The sequence below is a fragment of the Cricetulus griseus genome, chromosome 4 (assembly GCF_003668045.3).
Source record: "Cricetulus griseus strain 17A/GY chromosome 4, alternate assembly CriGri-PICRH-1.0, whole genome shotgun sequence".
Classification (NCBI taxonomy): domain Eukaryota; kingdom Metazoa; phylum Chordata; class Mammalia; order Rodentia; family Cricetidae; genus Cricetulus; species Cricetulus griseus.
Window position 1 is genome coordinate 215835154 of NC_048597.1, and position 14331 is coordinate 215849484.

The 14331-nt window shown below is 53.8% G+C and overlaps 1 protein-coding gene across 1 annotated transcript; it reads right to left on the bottom strand.

The window, feature by feature from the left end:
- Positions 1–1233: 1233 nt before the first annotated feature.
- Slc38a3 (solute carrier family 38 member 3) lies at positions 1234–8585 on the bottom strand. The gene is made up of 15 exons (XM_035444574.1): positions 8485–8585; positions 8312–8390; positions 8040–8155; positions 7423–7496; positions 7243–7335; positions 7074–7155; positions 5999–6081; positions 5858–5916; positions 5513–5674; positions 5348–5427; positions 4801–4901; positions 4464–4588; positions 4234–4378; positions 2110–2213; positions 1234–2021 (listed from the first exon to the last, which is right to left on the bottom strand). The coding sequence occupies exons 1-15, from the start codon at positions 8583–8585 to the stop codon at positions 1917–1919; spliced, it is 1509 nt and encodes a 502-aa protein (XP_035300465.1). The 3' UTR covers positions 1234–1916.
- Positions 8586–14331: the final 5746 nt, after the last annotated feature.

Consider the following 14331-nt stretch of genomic DNA (forward strand, 5'->3'; position numbering starts at 1 on the left):
CTTGGCTGCTGTCCCATGGCTGTGTTGTCCTGTGTCCTCCTTTGAATAGAGGATGTAAAAAGGCTCTGCGGTCTGCCCACAGGATAGACTCTACCCTTGATTATCCCTCACTCCCCGGAGCCAGGCAATCCAGGCAAGACTGGAGAAGAGCCCAGTGACCCCCAGTGGACAGTTCCTCCTGACAGAGTACCTTAGACTGCACCTAATGTCAGGCCAGCATCCAGATTTTTTTCTTGTGGCCATGGGGCTCCATGGTTGAAGTCAGGCACCTAGGACTGATGGGACTCAGGAAGCTCCCCTCTGCTAGCTGGCATGGCTATGGTCCAAGCAGCCACCAGCTTGAAGAAGTTCTTTCTTCAGGGTTTTCCCAAGCTGGCAATTGCCTTTCAAGTTCAAACTGGATTTTTCTTGCTGTCCTTTCGCTGGTGGCCTAGGCTGGTGCAGGGTCTTTCCTAATGAGGATTTGGTGCCAAGGCCTGGGCACTTCCATCCCTCAGGGCTGTAGCTGATTCAGTCCTGCTCATTGCAGTGGGCAGCTTCCCAGTCCCACTTGGGCCAGGATACCTGGAGCTGCCCGGCCTCCTTGAAGTCCCTGCCTTGCCTTGAACTTCCCTCTCCCTTAGCCACTTAGGACTACCCTAACTCCACTGAGACTCGCTACCCGACCTTTATCCATAGAGGTGTTTATTGTCAATAAAAAGAACAGTCCTGCAAGGAAAGCATCCCTGAAGTTTTGTCTCCAGCTTCAAGGCACTGACACGGGGTTGACAAGTAGCCTGGGAGCTGGTGGACTGCAGGGACCCTTTCCTGAGGCTTCTGCAAGGCTCAGCCGCCCCCAGCTCAGACCCTGTCTGGAGCTGCTGGGGATGCTCCTCACGTTGCCTCCTTCCGCAAGCTTCTCTCTGTCCCATTTCCTGGGGCCTCATTAATTCCTCCCCACCTCACCCCGTGAGAAAGCAGGTCTGTGCTGAACTTGGCCCGGGCCCAGAGCTGGGTCTGAGCATGCCTCTGGTTGGTCTGAGAGACAGGAGGTGAGGTGGGGGTAGGGGGTCTTGCCCAGTTCCCACTCCCATGCAGGGAAGCAGACAGGAGAACCCCAGTGCCATCCATACCCTTACTGAGCCCTATCCTACTTTCCAGAGCCCCGAGGACTACGGAGACCAAGAATATAAAACATAATGGGTCTTATGTATAATATTTATAAAAGGCCAGCCTCCCCACCTCTGTGCCAGTCTGGCTCCTGGGGTCTTTGACTCCTAAGGGCAGGATATTCTGGGCCCAGCCTCCCTTCTCCCGGTAGTGGAATGCAAGTCATGGCCCAGGTTTGAGGTGTGGGAGTCCCAGCCTCCCCAGGACTGGTGAAGGTCCACAGCAGGGATCCCTTGGGGTGCATACCAGCCCCCGATATGGTCTCCTCCTATGAAGGAGTCGCAAGAAGAGGACAAGAGTTTCCTAGATTTTGGGCCCAAGTGTGGGAGAAGGGGCTGGGAGGTCAGCAGGCTGGGGATGAACCCTCAGGGTGTAAACTATGGCTTCCTGGCAGGCCCGGGGATGTCTTCAGGCCTGGGTCCTGACTCTGTGTGCCCCTACAGTCTGTGTGACCTCAGGAGATGGCTGCTGGGCTCGGTGTACACAGCTGTGGGAGCAGGATGGAGGGTTTCGGTGGGATCTGAGGCAACAGCCCCACCCTGTTCCTAGCTCAGGAAGCCCCTGCAGCTCTGGGGCCCAGCAGGGGGGTGGTCCAAGGGCCTCGGTCCTGGCTCTTCAACAAAAACCTTCCAGAGGATATGGGTGGAGCCAAATGCCGTAGTATTTACAGTGTCTTTCTCCCCTTACTGAGCCCCTGACCGGGAGCAGGGGCTGCAGAGTAAGGGCGGGGTGCTGGGATGAACAGACAGAGCAAGATGGGAGCCATCCTAATGGTGTCCTCCATGCTGGCTGGTCCCCGAGACCCAGTCGATGATGATGAAACTCAAGCTCATGGTCATCAGCAAGAAGCCAACCGCAGCAAAGCAAAGGGCCTGTTGAGCAGCAGAAATGAGAGCCTGAGATGATGAGGAGAGTTCCCTCAGCCCTGCCCTCACCCACCGGCTTCCAGGCCCCTCCTACCAGGATTTTAGGGATGGATCTAGCAGGTTCCTTCTCAGTGGGCATGATCCGGAAGTAGAAGATGGCGGGGAAGATGAAGATGAGGCACGGAGCGGATGTGGCGCCTGCAAAAAGCAGAGCATAGCAACAGCCAAGGTCTGAGGTGGACGCTCAGTGAGACCAAGCCTTCTCTATGTTGTGAGAGCTCTGCCTGATTCTAGGGGAGTCCACCAGCCTTTCCCGCATGTCCTCTATCCACCAGGCTGCACGGCTGATGGCGTTGGTGGGTCAGAAAAATGTAAGGGAATGAAGCTTACAATGAAGCTTCCTAATGATCCTGGCTTCCTAACACAGGTTGTTATAATTTGGATCTCGAATGCTCTTAGAAGGCCCAAGTGTTGGGTGGTGGGGTGTCTAGGTTGGAGCTGTTTGGAAGGGCAAACCTTTAGGAGGCGGAGCCTGTGGGAGGACTTTGGGAATGAGCCGCTAAGGGAATCGTAAGGCTTTGGATCTGCCCCTCTTTCCCTTTTAGTTCTTGGCCATGGGGTAAGCAGTTTTGTTCTGCCACACACTTAGGTCATGATGTCTATTATCTCACTACAGCCCTCAAATCCTTCGGCACCAGCCAATGATAGCTGGAGCATGTCAAAGTATGAGCCAAAATAAGCCTGTTTGTTTGTTTGTTTGTTTGTTTGTTTGTTTGTCTGGGGACAAGGCTATCCTAGGATAGCCTCATACTATATAGCCAAGAATGACCTTGGACTCCCGGTTTTCTTGCCTCCACCTTGTCAATGCTGGGGATATCGGCAGGTGCCGCAATACCTTGTTTATCCACTGCTAGACTCTAACCTGGGCAACTTGCACACATAGCCAGGCAAACCCTGTACTAACTAAGCTATGTCCCCAGCTCCTGAACCTTTTCTCTTTTTTTATTTTGACTTTTACATTTATTGTTTTGTATATATATATTGTTATATATATATATATTTGTATATATATATATATATTTGTATATATATATTGCTTTGTGTATGTATGTCACTGAACACACATGGAGGTCAGAGGACAACCTGTAGGAGTCGGTTCTCTTCTTTCACCATGTGAGTTCTGGGGATCCAACTCAAGTTGTCAGTCCTTGGAGGCAAGCACCCATGCTCACCAGTCCTGCATTGCCTCTATGAGTGAATTGCCTCAGGTGCTCTGTTACAGTGACTAAGCACTAACTTGACTAACACTAAGGTCCCCAAGAGACTTTTCCATCATGCCAATAGTGCATGTCTATCTGTTGACTCCAGTTCAGCACAGACTTGAAACAAGAGTCTTTTCAAGACACTCCCAGTTCTTAGCACCCAGATCAGTGAGGTGGACTGAAGAGTAGGGTCAAGGAATCAAACTTGGATCATCCCAAAGATGTTTCAGAATTGTCTAATTTTCTAGCTCAAAACCTTGCAGCATCAGCTGGGGTAGGACAGACACCAAGCTTAGAGTCTGATAGTGTCATGGCTGAATCGGGACTCTCCGCTCACCAACTGCAGCTCTTATGTTCCTTTGATCACTCTGGACTTTAGTCCTCCCCATATGTAAAATGGGGGTAAGACATGATGAGTTCTTTTGTTGTCATAAGTATCCTGCTATGCTGCCTGGCCTTGTCTTGAACACCTGGGCTCAAGTGATTCTCCTGTGTCATCCTCTCAAGCTAAGATTACAGGTACACACTACCATGCCAGGTCCTCTGTGAAGACTTTGGTCCTAGGGTCCATCCCATTATCTATTAAAGAGGACTGACTCAGTGGTTTTGAGTCTTCAAAATGGATTGCAATAGCCTTAAAAACAAGAGTTCAGGCTGGGCGGTGGTGGCGCACACCTTTAATCCCAGCACTCAGGAGGCAGAGGCAGGCGGATCTCTGTGAGTTCGAGATCAGCCTGGTCTACAAGAGCTAGTTCCAGGATAGGCTCCAAAGCTACACAGAGAAACCCTGTCTCGAAAAACCAAAACCAAACAAAAAAACCAAGAGTTCAGGTTGGAGGCTAAACCATGTACATGGTGGACAACTGTCACTTAAATGTAGGTGTGTCTACCAGAATGTGTAGAAGTGAGATTCTCTGGGACACTCTCCTACTTGTACAGTACGGCCAGACTCTCACCAATGATTCCAAAGATGCCCAAGATGTTGGGGGCAAAGATAACCAGCAGGTTGATGCAAGTAAGCAGGCCGGTGGCGATGATCACGTGCCGCAACCAGCTGAACTCCTGGTTCTGAAACAGCATCTGCTGGATGGCACGTCGTACCTGGGCAGATGGGAAGAGCCATCAGTCCGGTGGCCCCCATGAGACCCTCCCTTGCACTAGCCCCATCACCTGTCCGCTGGCTCACCGGGAACAGAACAATCGGGACAGTAAGTGTGACAGCTATCAGCACGGCCACCCGCACACACAAGATCAGCACATCAAATGGGTCCACCTTGCTGTAGGTGTGCAGCAGCTCCGACTCCACCCCGTCTGTGGCAGGCAGGGAGGGTGGTCAGCAGGCCAGGGGGCGGTGGACCCTGACACTGTGGGGAGTGGCACTCAGACTCACCTCCACAGCTGCAGGACATAGTCAGGCATCACACATCTAGTGAGTGCCTACAGTATTCAGGGCGCTATGGCCACTGACCAGCCCTTGCCTCCCAGCCTCGCCTCTGATCCCACCCATGCTGATCCAGCCATACCATAGAAGGTGAGGTAGCCGAAGAGGGCGGCCAGGAAGTACATGACATACATGACAGCAATGGACAGATTGGAGATGTGTTGCATCTTCTTCTTGGAAGGGCTGCAGACAGTAGAGGGGGTGTGGTGACAAGCCGAGCCACCCTGCGGTAACTGCATATACCTGAGGGTCTCTCTGGCACCACTTTCTCTCTTCAGCAGTGACAAAGTCTTCTCTAATTCCTACTCTTCCTACTCTTTTTTTTTTTTTTTTTTTTTGAGATAAGGCTTCTCTGTGTAATAGTGCTGGCTGTCCTGGAACACACATTGTAGACCAGGCTGGCCTCGAACTTACAGAGATCCACCTGCCTCTGCCTCCAGAGTGCTGGGATTAGAGGTGTGCACCACCACTGCCCAGATCCTAATGTTCACTCTTATCAACCATGGAGATCTTTGGTCTGGTGACCTGGGTCTCGTCCCCTCCCCCTCCAGACACATATCCAAGACCACATCCATTCTCTCCAGACCATCAAGGCAGCCAGCATCCCTCTCCCAGCCCCAGACACCTACTCCTTGAGCTCTGTATATATGGGCAGCACCTCAGGGTGGCAGACGAAGGCGAAAGCCATGATGGGGATGGTGTATGCTGTCTGGAGACACACAGAACTATGTCAAGACGGCCCTCCCCCCAAGACCCTCTCCCCACTTCCCTGGCCCAGCTTTGCTTATCGGTACCTGTGAGTTGAGTGTGAAGTAGCTTGGGCTACAGAAGGCTGCAGCCTCAGGCTCGTCCTGTAGCTGTGCCTTCTCCAATACCACCATGTGGCTCAAGTTGCCTGTGGCATTGGCCAAGTTGTGTGCCAATGGGCAGGGAACTTGGAACTTTTTGTAGATGACCTGGGGTGGAGAAGGGTGAGGGTGTCAGTGTCTGGCTGCCTGCAAAGTCACCGTGAAGCCATATTCCAGGTTAGAAGAGCTGCTTTTTCACTTTGGCTTCCAAGAGGTCCTACCCCCACCCCAGTCCCTCCAGGACTCCCTTGGGCGATTACTCTTTCCTGACCAACATGGCGGGTGGCTTACTGCAATCAAGAAGAACACCATGCAGCTGAGAGAGAAGCCACTGGAGTAGCCTAGGTAACCTGCCAAGGAGGGAACTGTGAGACTCAGGGTTCCTTCTGAGTGTCCCTCCACAACCCTCTACGGCTGACCCTGTTGACTCACCAAGCTGCCGCATTAGTGCTAGGGGCAGGATGATGGTGACAGATACCAGGATCACAAGGTAGTTGCCATCCATGTACCACACCCTGAAGGAATAAGAGTGGGAAGCCACAGTCACAACCTCCTCAGCCTGGAGTGGGGCCTCCTGCTCTTCCCTGGTGGAGACACCAGTGATGCTACATTGTGTCCTGTGATCAATGTTTAACCATAACTCTAAGTCTCCCTGAGCTTTATCTAAAAAGGGGGGCTCATTGTCACACTCTTGAGGGTGTCAGGTGCACTGGGACACAGCTTATGTGGGTCCCCTTATGAGTGCAGTTGCTGGCACTGTTTGCCAAGCACACAGAGGCCTGGGCCCCGCCTCCTGAGGGAGGTGGTAGGGTGAAAGGACCTGACTCAGGAAGGGTCTGTGCTTTTCTGGGGGGTCTCGGGGACTTGCCAATAACTTGTGGCCCTTGTGGTCTTTCTTGGCACCTGCATCTTTGTACTATTCCTCTTTCCTGGAAATGAACACGGGGCATAGATAAGGGTAAAAGGACCAGGACCATTCATTCTTCTAGAGAAAATTCAAAGGCAAATTCCTTGGGAAAGGTCCCTGGGATCCTAGATACCGAATCCTAATTCTTTCTCATCTCTCTACACCGTTCTCCATCACACGGCCCCTCTGCTTACGGGCGCAGGGTGGTCAGGAGTGGGGTTAGCTTCTCCCCCACCCCAAACACAAAGAAAGGCTGATGCCCAGCCGCTGCTGGCTAAGTAGTTGGCACCCCCACACATGCCCTGGGCTTAATCTCTTGGTAGTGGCGGGGAGGGGGGTGACCCCATGGTCAGGAATAGCAGGTGCTTAGAGTTAAGCCTGAGGCCCTTCTGCTTATGTGCAGGGTCCTGGGTCACATGGACCCTAGCTTTCCTAGTTCTAAAAGTCCCCTCTTGGGGGTTTCCCTGGATGTACCACATACAAACAGGAACCCAATATGGCTCTGTCTGCAGTTCTCTGCTCTCCACCAGCCATGCTTCTGCCTTGCCTATCAGGCTAGCTGGGCACCCATTGCTTCCCACCCTCGTTCCCCAGGCTCACGAGGTCGGCTTCTCCAGATTCAGAAAGGTCTGTATGACAAGAGGCAACTCAGACTTGATGATGTATAGGTAACTGGACATGGCTGGGGGAAGAGATAGGGGGACAGTTGTGAGCTCAGCTGGACCAGCCAGCCCATTCTGCATCCCACTGCCCCAACCACCAGCCTCACCTCCAATGTTCTGCAGTGTGATGGCCAGGGCTGCTGCCAGCTTCCCTGGAGTCCCAAAGGCACGGTAGCCCAGCTGCTCATAGGCACGGATGCCTGTAGAAACCAGATGTCAGGATAGCACAAGGAGCTTCCCCCAGTTCACCTCAGCCCTGACCCTCTTTGGGCCTGCAAGAGGCTCACCCACGATCCCTGAAGACTTGAGGAGCAGATGGATGGAGTAGCTAGACAACAGGGCAACAGCTGTCAGAAGGAACCTGGAGAACGTGGAGGAAAATGGACCAGTGAAGGTTGGCTGGCAGGGAGTGATGAGCTCAAGGAGACTGGGAGAAAGGAGTCTGTGACATCAATGTCTGAGGAGCGGGTGCAAGTCAGGAGACTCCAGAGATACGAACACTACTCTCTTTGACCCAGGGAGCAACGTGACCCAGGTGGGGCCCTCTGGGTCAAGGGTGCCCCGTGCCTGTGCTCTGAGCACCTTTTTTTCTTGAGTCTTTGGGACAAACATGTTTTCCATTCAGGCTTCAGGGCAGAGCCACCAAATCAAGGGCACGTGTGGCCACACAAGGCCTGGCCACAAGGGTTCAGCCATCAAGTGTAAACGCGGTAGAACAGACTCGGGTCTGTAGGGCTGGCCTTGTGGCTTTGCAGAACAGTAAGGTGTGTTTGTCTGGCTGTGGATGTTTTTGCAGCAGTGGACTGGGTGCAGAGTAAGACATGCCCACCCACTGGATAGAGAACGGGGAGGTCCTGGGAGGTCCTGGCTGGCAGCTGTTTAGGGCTGTTTGCAGAGCACTTACAGGAAAAGGATGATGCCGGTATTGGCCATGGCGTAGGCAAGTCCCAGAATGCCACTGCCCATGATGGCGTTGCTGAGGTTGAACACGGACATCCCAAACGACGTCTTCCCCTCGAACTGCAGGTACCAAAGAAGGGTTGGGAAAAGAGGGGAGTGGGCAATAAGTGGGGCTGTGTGGCATTCTCCCTCATTGTCTCTTGGCTTCCCAAGAGAGCATCATCACTATGTCCATCCTCCCCACGGCCCCCAAATCCCTCATGCTGCTCAGCTCACGTCGGTGAAATGTGGTTCCTTGCTGGAGCTTTTCTGAAGGAAGCCCTTGCCTTCTGCACAGTGTTGGGGGTCTTCAGCTCTGCAGGAAGAGGCCAGAACGTGTGACTCAGTTCCATGACTGTGCCTCTGCCCTGTGCTTCCCTGAGCTGCCACCAGGCCCCTCATCTACTTACCTCTGTGTGTTTGTTGTGGACACGCCCACTGGTAGAAGCCCCTCCAAGTGTTTGCCATTGGGCACCAGCTCCACCATCTCTGCCTGTCGGGGAATCTCCATGGCTCAGAGACCACCCAGGAGCACCGCTCTCGCAGTCAGATGTCTGTGGAGGGGTCGGTTCTGGTTAACTTTGGAATCATGGTCGAGTCTCCCACATGAAGCCAGTGGCCATAGCACCTCTTTGACAGGGTCACGCAGTACAGACAGGCACATGAAGGCTCCCTGGGACCCGTCTCTTCCTTGGATCTGCCCTTGGGGTGTGGAGTAGTGTGTGGACACGTGAACTCCTAGGATACCCTGATGGGACAACTCATAAAGTACAAGTCCCCATATACAGACCAATCCAAGGAAGCTGTTATGGCCTCGGTTTCTCTACCTGCGGAGCCAGGGTCATTTGAGTGATCTGGGCCCATAGCTGAGTGGCACCAGAGCCCTGAATTCTGAGTCCTAGGACATGGTTTCCTGAACTGGTCCTGTGTGCCAGGGGCCTCCTGGCCAACCTAGAATGGCACTGCCCGATGGCTGGAGGCCTTGGGAGAGGGTGAGGGCTGTGGGCCCTGTTCCCAGCTGCCCGGCGGGCTCTGCTGGCAGTCAGAACAAAGGGCCCTCTGTGGGCTGAGAGCTGGCGCTGTGGACAGCAGGCGCAGAGGATGCCCCCTCCAGAGCCAGGCGGCCTGAGGCGGTGCTGGAGCTGGACACCTGGGCCTATCCAGCCTGGTTGTGGTGAAAGGCCCTCAGGGGCCCTTCCAGGAAATAGATGTCCTAGGGCACAGTTCTCTGGGCCACTTGGGCTTCATGCTCCTCACAGCCCTGGCCTTGGGACCATGCTTTCCTTCTAGCATTGCCTCTCTTGCCAGGGGCCCCTAATCCTCAGGGCCTGCCATTCAAACCATCCTCTAAAGAGAGTCCTCATTTCCCTGGACCAGGAGCTCAGGGCTTGGCTGCCTGAAGAGGAGCCCAGGTCATTGCTGGGTGCCCCTTCTCTCTCTGGGCTTGGCTCAGTGGGACTGCAAAAGATCCAGCTTCCTCGCTCCCCACTGAGCACTGCCCAGACAACTCACTGGCCTCTCTCCCATCACTGGGGCCAAGGGTTACCTACTGTGCCCAGAAGATGTCTGGGCAAAGTGAACTAGGCTGTGTCAGGACATCCTAAAGGCCAGAGTGGCCAGCAGGGGGGCTGAGCCAGAATGGAGACCAGAAAGAGGTGTCTGTGCCAGGCGGGACAGCCAGAGCCTGGGCCTGCGACATAGCAGGTTTCCCAAATCCAACACTGAATCTTCTCCCTACTCCAGCCCCTAACGGTCTCAGGTCAGCTTTGAAGTGAGAAGCTGCAAGAAGCTCAAACAAGTACTCAGAATTGATCTACAGGGCCCCTGGACCATGTAGATATCTGTCACCCTATACCCAGCAGAGTACCTCATCCAATGCTTTGGCCCAGAGCTCAGACCTCAAATCCCTCAGCCCCGGGGACTCCGCACCTGGAACCATTACCTACCTCTGTCTCCCTTGTTGCCGGTTTTGAGCCCCTTATCCCCCCAGCCCACCTACTCAGGATCCTGACAGTGTGGACCTCTCTTCTTGGACTCTTTTCCCTGTATCACCCACCACTCCCTAGGCTGCCCCCATGCTGCCCCTCTGCTGAGCCCTGCCATCAACAGCCCTCCCAGGATCTCACCTAGGAGGAAGGTACCACTGCCAGGTCTCCAAAATCCTTCCAGAGCACCCCCTGGCACTCAGTAGGTTGCCCTTGCTCGGTCCCCACCCTGGGCAAGCTGGGACAAGCCTTTGGAGTGTGCTGTGTCAGCAGTCTAGGCCAAGCAACCGTTTCTGCCATAATGACAGAGGCCCCCAGGGCTTGCCTGGGCTGGTGTGCACAGGGCTCTGTTCTATTCTGTCATCAGGGTACCAAGCAGCCTGGCACTGCCTCCAGGGAGACTAAGTCTGTGGAATGGCTACAGGAGGTGCCTAAGGTGCTGGCTCCGGGCTCTCTGTCCCTTTTAGGATGTGGGGATACAGTCTGTGGGGCCTGGTGGCTATTATTCATAAGCGGCGGTCATTGCTGAGTCTCAGGCTGGCCTGAGATCCAAGGAAGGGTGCTGAATATTTGTCCTTAAGCGGTCTCCATTCTGGTAGAGGTAACACTCTTCCATGTTCCGTTACCTCTCCTCACAACCACCACGCTAAAGCTCCTGCTACAACTGGAAGTGAAACATATTCTTCTGGGACTTTAAAAGAGGGGGGCAGGTTAGGTTAGGGTTATAGCTAAGTGGCAGAGTCTTTCCCAGGCATGCATAAAGCCCAGGCTCTATCCAAAAAATGCCAGTGCAAAAAAAAAAAAAAAAGGTTAGGGGAGGGAGTTACCAGGGAAGGCTTCCTGGAGGAGATGGTGTAGCCAGGCCTAAATTTCCAATAGAAGCTCCAAGGTGTGAAGCAAGGGAGAGAGCCTTAGGCAGAGAGCACAGCATGGACATAGGCTCTGAGGGTGGTTATCAGCAGGTGGTGAGGGTAGCATGAAGACAAACCTTCCAGGGCCCTAAAGGATTAAGTCAGGGTCTGTACCTCAGTGAAGGCAGGTTTCGGGACTAGAGCCCCAGACTGGGGACTAGCTTTGACCCTATAAGGTAGACCTCAGGTATTTCCTAAGGCTGCTAGTTTGTCTCATACAGCGCCTACCTCCTTGGCTGTCTCCTCCTCTGCTTTGTGTCAGGAGCCAGGTGAGAAGCCTGGTTAAGGAAGGCTGCCAGCAGAGCCAGTCCCACGGACTGTCGCCTAGCCTGGATCAGTCTCTCAGTGCAGCAAGGACAGAGCACCCTCATCCAGGGCCTCATTGCCCCCTCATATCGAGGGGTCCTGTGAGGCTAGACCAAAGCTAATGACAGAATGTGGGCGCTCCATGAGGCTTCACTTTCAAGAGCAGGCCATGGTGTCCAAAGAACGGGAAAGCCTTGGGGGTGGAGAGAGCAATGAGCCCTCCGGCAGGCCATCGCAATGGCATTGGTCATGAGTGCAGCATGGGCCTAGGCAGTCAACTGATGGCCTGGCTCGGGCCACTGCTCTTGTTTATTCTGGGGGGGGGCATGGGGGGACAGCATCAGCAGGATGGTGCGTCAAGTAACGCCTGCCCACGCGGGCATCACAGAGCGAGAATTCATCAGGCACACCTCAGCAGGTGTTGACTTTGGCTAATTAAAGACTTCTAGGCCCCGGAATCCAGGCCAGGATGGGCTGCCTGCTTGCATCAGCCACTATGGGAACCACAGCTTTCGTCTACGTCACAGTCCCTAGGTCCTGCTTTTCTCCTCATTTCTCAGGGACGTAAGTGGGTCTGCCTGGCTGGGCTGGCTACAAGGTGGACTGTACCTCTCCCAGTCTGGCAGCCATATGTTCTGATGGGGCTGTGGGTGTCACGTGAAGTTCATTTTCATAGCTCAGGCTACATGGGCCTGGGCAGCCTTAACCTCAGCCCAAGGAAGACCTGGTGAGAAGTAGGTTGCTTGGAGTAAAGGGTCACCGTGCCTATCACTGGGGATTCCAAGGTGGGAAAAGCTTTCCCTAGTTTAGCAATTATGACAGAGTACCTCTAGATAGCTACCCCTCTGCTGGCCTGCTTCTCCTGATTTTAAAGAGAAGACTCCATCCTTGAACAAAGAGTACATTACTGGGACATCAGTACACAGCTGACATATTGAATTTTATGTCCCTAACACATAGCCACAGTGACTGCTGGGAGATGGTGCTGCTGTAAGAGATTGAGGTGCAGAGCAAGTGGAGGCTATTAGAACAGTCAGGGACCCCTTGTTCCTCCCCCAGGCCACAACTTCACATTTTGGTGGTAGAAGACCCCAGTCCTGTACCTACCACTGGAATCCCATCATCACCACACAGAACAGGACAGTGTAACATGTGGCCAGTGTGTGACTGGCACCGATGGTGTGACGAGGTGCAAGAGCGGGCAAAGCCAGGGAAAAGGTGATGGCCTGGAGCATTGATACACTGGCCACTCCAATGCCTCAGCCTCTGCTCCTTGGCCCAGGGATCTGTAGCCTGTGTCTTGATGTTCTGGCTATCCGGAAGTACCTAGGAGGATCTGAGAAGCCCAGCTGGGACCGGAAGGTAGACTTTCCTGTGACTGGGGAACATTTCCTAGACAACCAGCAGATGCTTACAAGACACCTTGGCCTCGTCTCCCACCTTAACTTGGACCCTCTTTGCTCAGGCTGGTTCTTAAGAGAGACTGCAGCCAGAACCTCCTGCCCCAAGCTGGCCAGAGCCAGCAGCAGCCCCTCCTCCAACTCCATTGCCAGCTTGTTCAGAGGGACGTGCAGCCAGAGGTCCTGCTGAGGCAGAGGACAGGACATCACGTGACTGTGGCCCCCTAGAGGCCGGGGAGACCCTGCGCCAGCCAGCCCATCTTCCTCCCTGCCGACCCGGAATCCCCTGGAGGTGGCCAAATATTTGGACAGCCGGACTCCTGGCCCCAAGGAAAACTGGAACACAAGCCTGGGGCAGTTTGGGACTCATTGTAGACCCTGATGGGGGGCTAAAGCAAGGTCAGCTTGGAGGAGGGGAGGCATTAGGTCAGGAGGACTGAGGCAGAGGGAGGGAGAGAGGGGAGAGACCTGAGGGGAGAGAATGCAAGAGAAAACATACACATTTCACACATGCGCTCATGCGTACTGATCTAGACAGACAAGCAGACAGACAGACAGGGGCCCAGGGAGCTAGAGAAACACGGGTGGATATACAGGATCACAGACAAAAGAAAACAGAGAGAAACAAAAACCATCCATAAGTAGACAGCTTGATACTCAGGCAAGGAGAAAGAGTCAATGAGGGGGGTGAGAAACAAGATGACCATCACCCAGAAGGCAGAGATGGAGAGACTTGGTAGCAGAAGACAACCAGCGAGAGACAGCGCCCCCCACATGTGGCGGCACAAGCCTTAAGTTCCAGCGCTTGGGAGGCAGAGACAAGAGGATCTCTATGAGTTAGAGCCTAGCCTGGTCTATACAGCAAGCTCCAGACTGGTTACATAGTTACATAGTTACATAGTTACATGGTTACATAGTAAAACTCTGTATTAAAAACCATAAACAGCCGGTTGGTGGTGGCGCACGCCTTTAATCCCAGCACTGGGGAGGCAGAGGCAGGCGGATCTCTGTGAGTTTGAGGCCAGCCTGGTCTTCAAAGAGAGTTCCAGGACAGTCTCTAAAACCTACAGAGAAACCCTGTCTCAAAGCAAAAACATAAACAAAGACAGAGAGTCCTGGAAGGAGCAATAATGGGTGAGGAGTGAAAATGGCCATTTGTAGAGGAGGAGGCAGGTGTGAGACGCCACAGTAGATACTGGAGGTGCCCAGGTAGAACTCAAGAGGGAGTCCATGAAGGAGTCCATTGCCATCTTCAGCTCTCTGTAAATTCAGATTATGTCCCACCAGCTAGATGCAATGCTATCCGGGGGAGCCAAGCCTGGGAAAGGTCATAAGGCCATGTTCTACAAGAAAACTCAGATTTCGAGGCTGGTGTCTGACACTTATTTACCCGGATAATGGAAAAGGCAAGCAGAAGTGATGGCCGGCTGGGGTGTCTCCTATTGTCAGTGGCCACACACAGGTGCAGACGTGCTGGCTGAGAGGCTGTGTACAGGACGTGGCCCGCAGAGCGGAAATCCAAAACCAAGCAACTCTAGGCCACTGGCAGGAAAGCCCCTCCTGCCCCAGCAGCTGGTCCTTCCCTTTGGCCCCCAGAAGTGTTGCCTGGTCCTTTAGAGCTCCCACCTACCCTCCTGTGTCTGTCTTCCCATTCA

Bases quoted from the DNA above. Each gene is read 5' to 3' on its own strand.
- Slc38a3 (XM_035444574.1), bottom strand. From the start codon at position 8,585: ATGGAGATTCCCCGACAGGCAGAGATGGTGGAGCTGGTGCCCAATGGC. The intron at 8,391-8,484 runs GTAAGTAGATGA...CTCTTCCTGCAG, and splicing joins TCCACAACAAACACACAGAG to AGCTGAAGACCCCCAACACT. The intron at 7,497-8,039 runs GTAAGTGCTCTG...CACGTTCTCCAG, and splicing joins ACCGGCATCATCCTTTTCCT to GTTCCTTCTGACAGCTGTTG.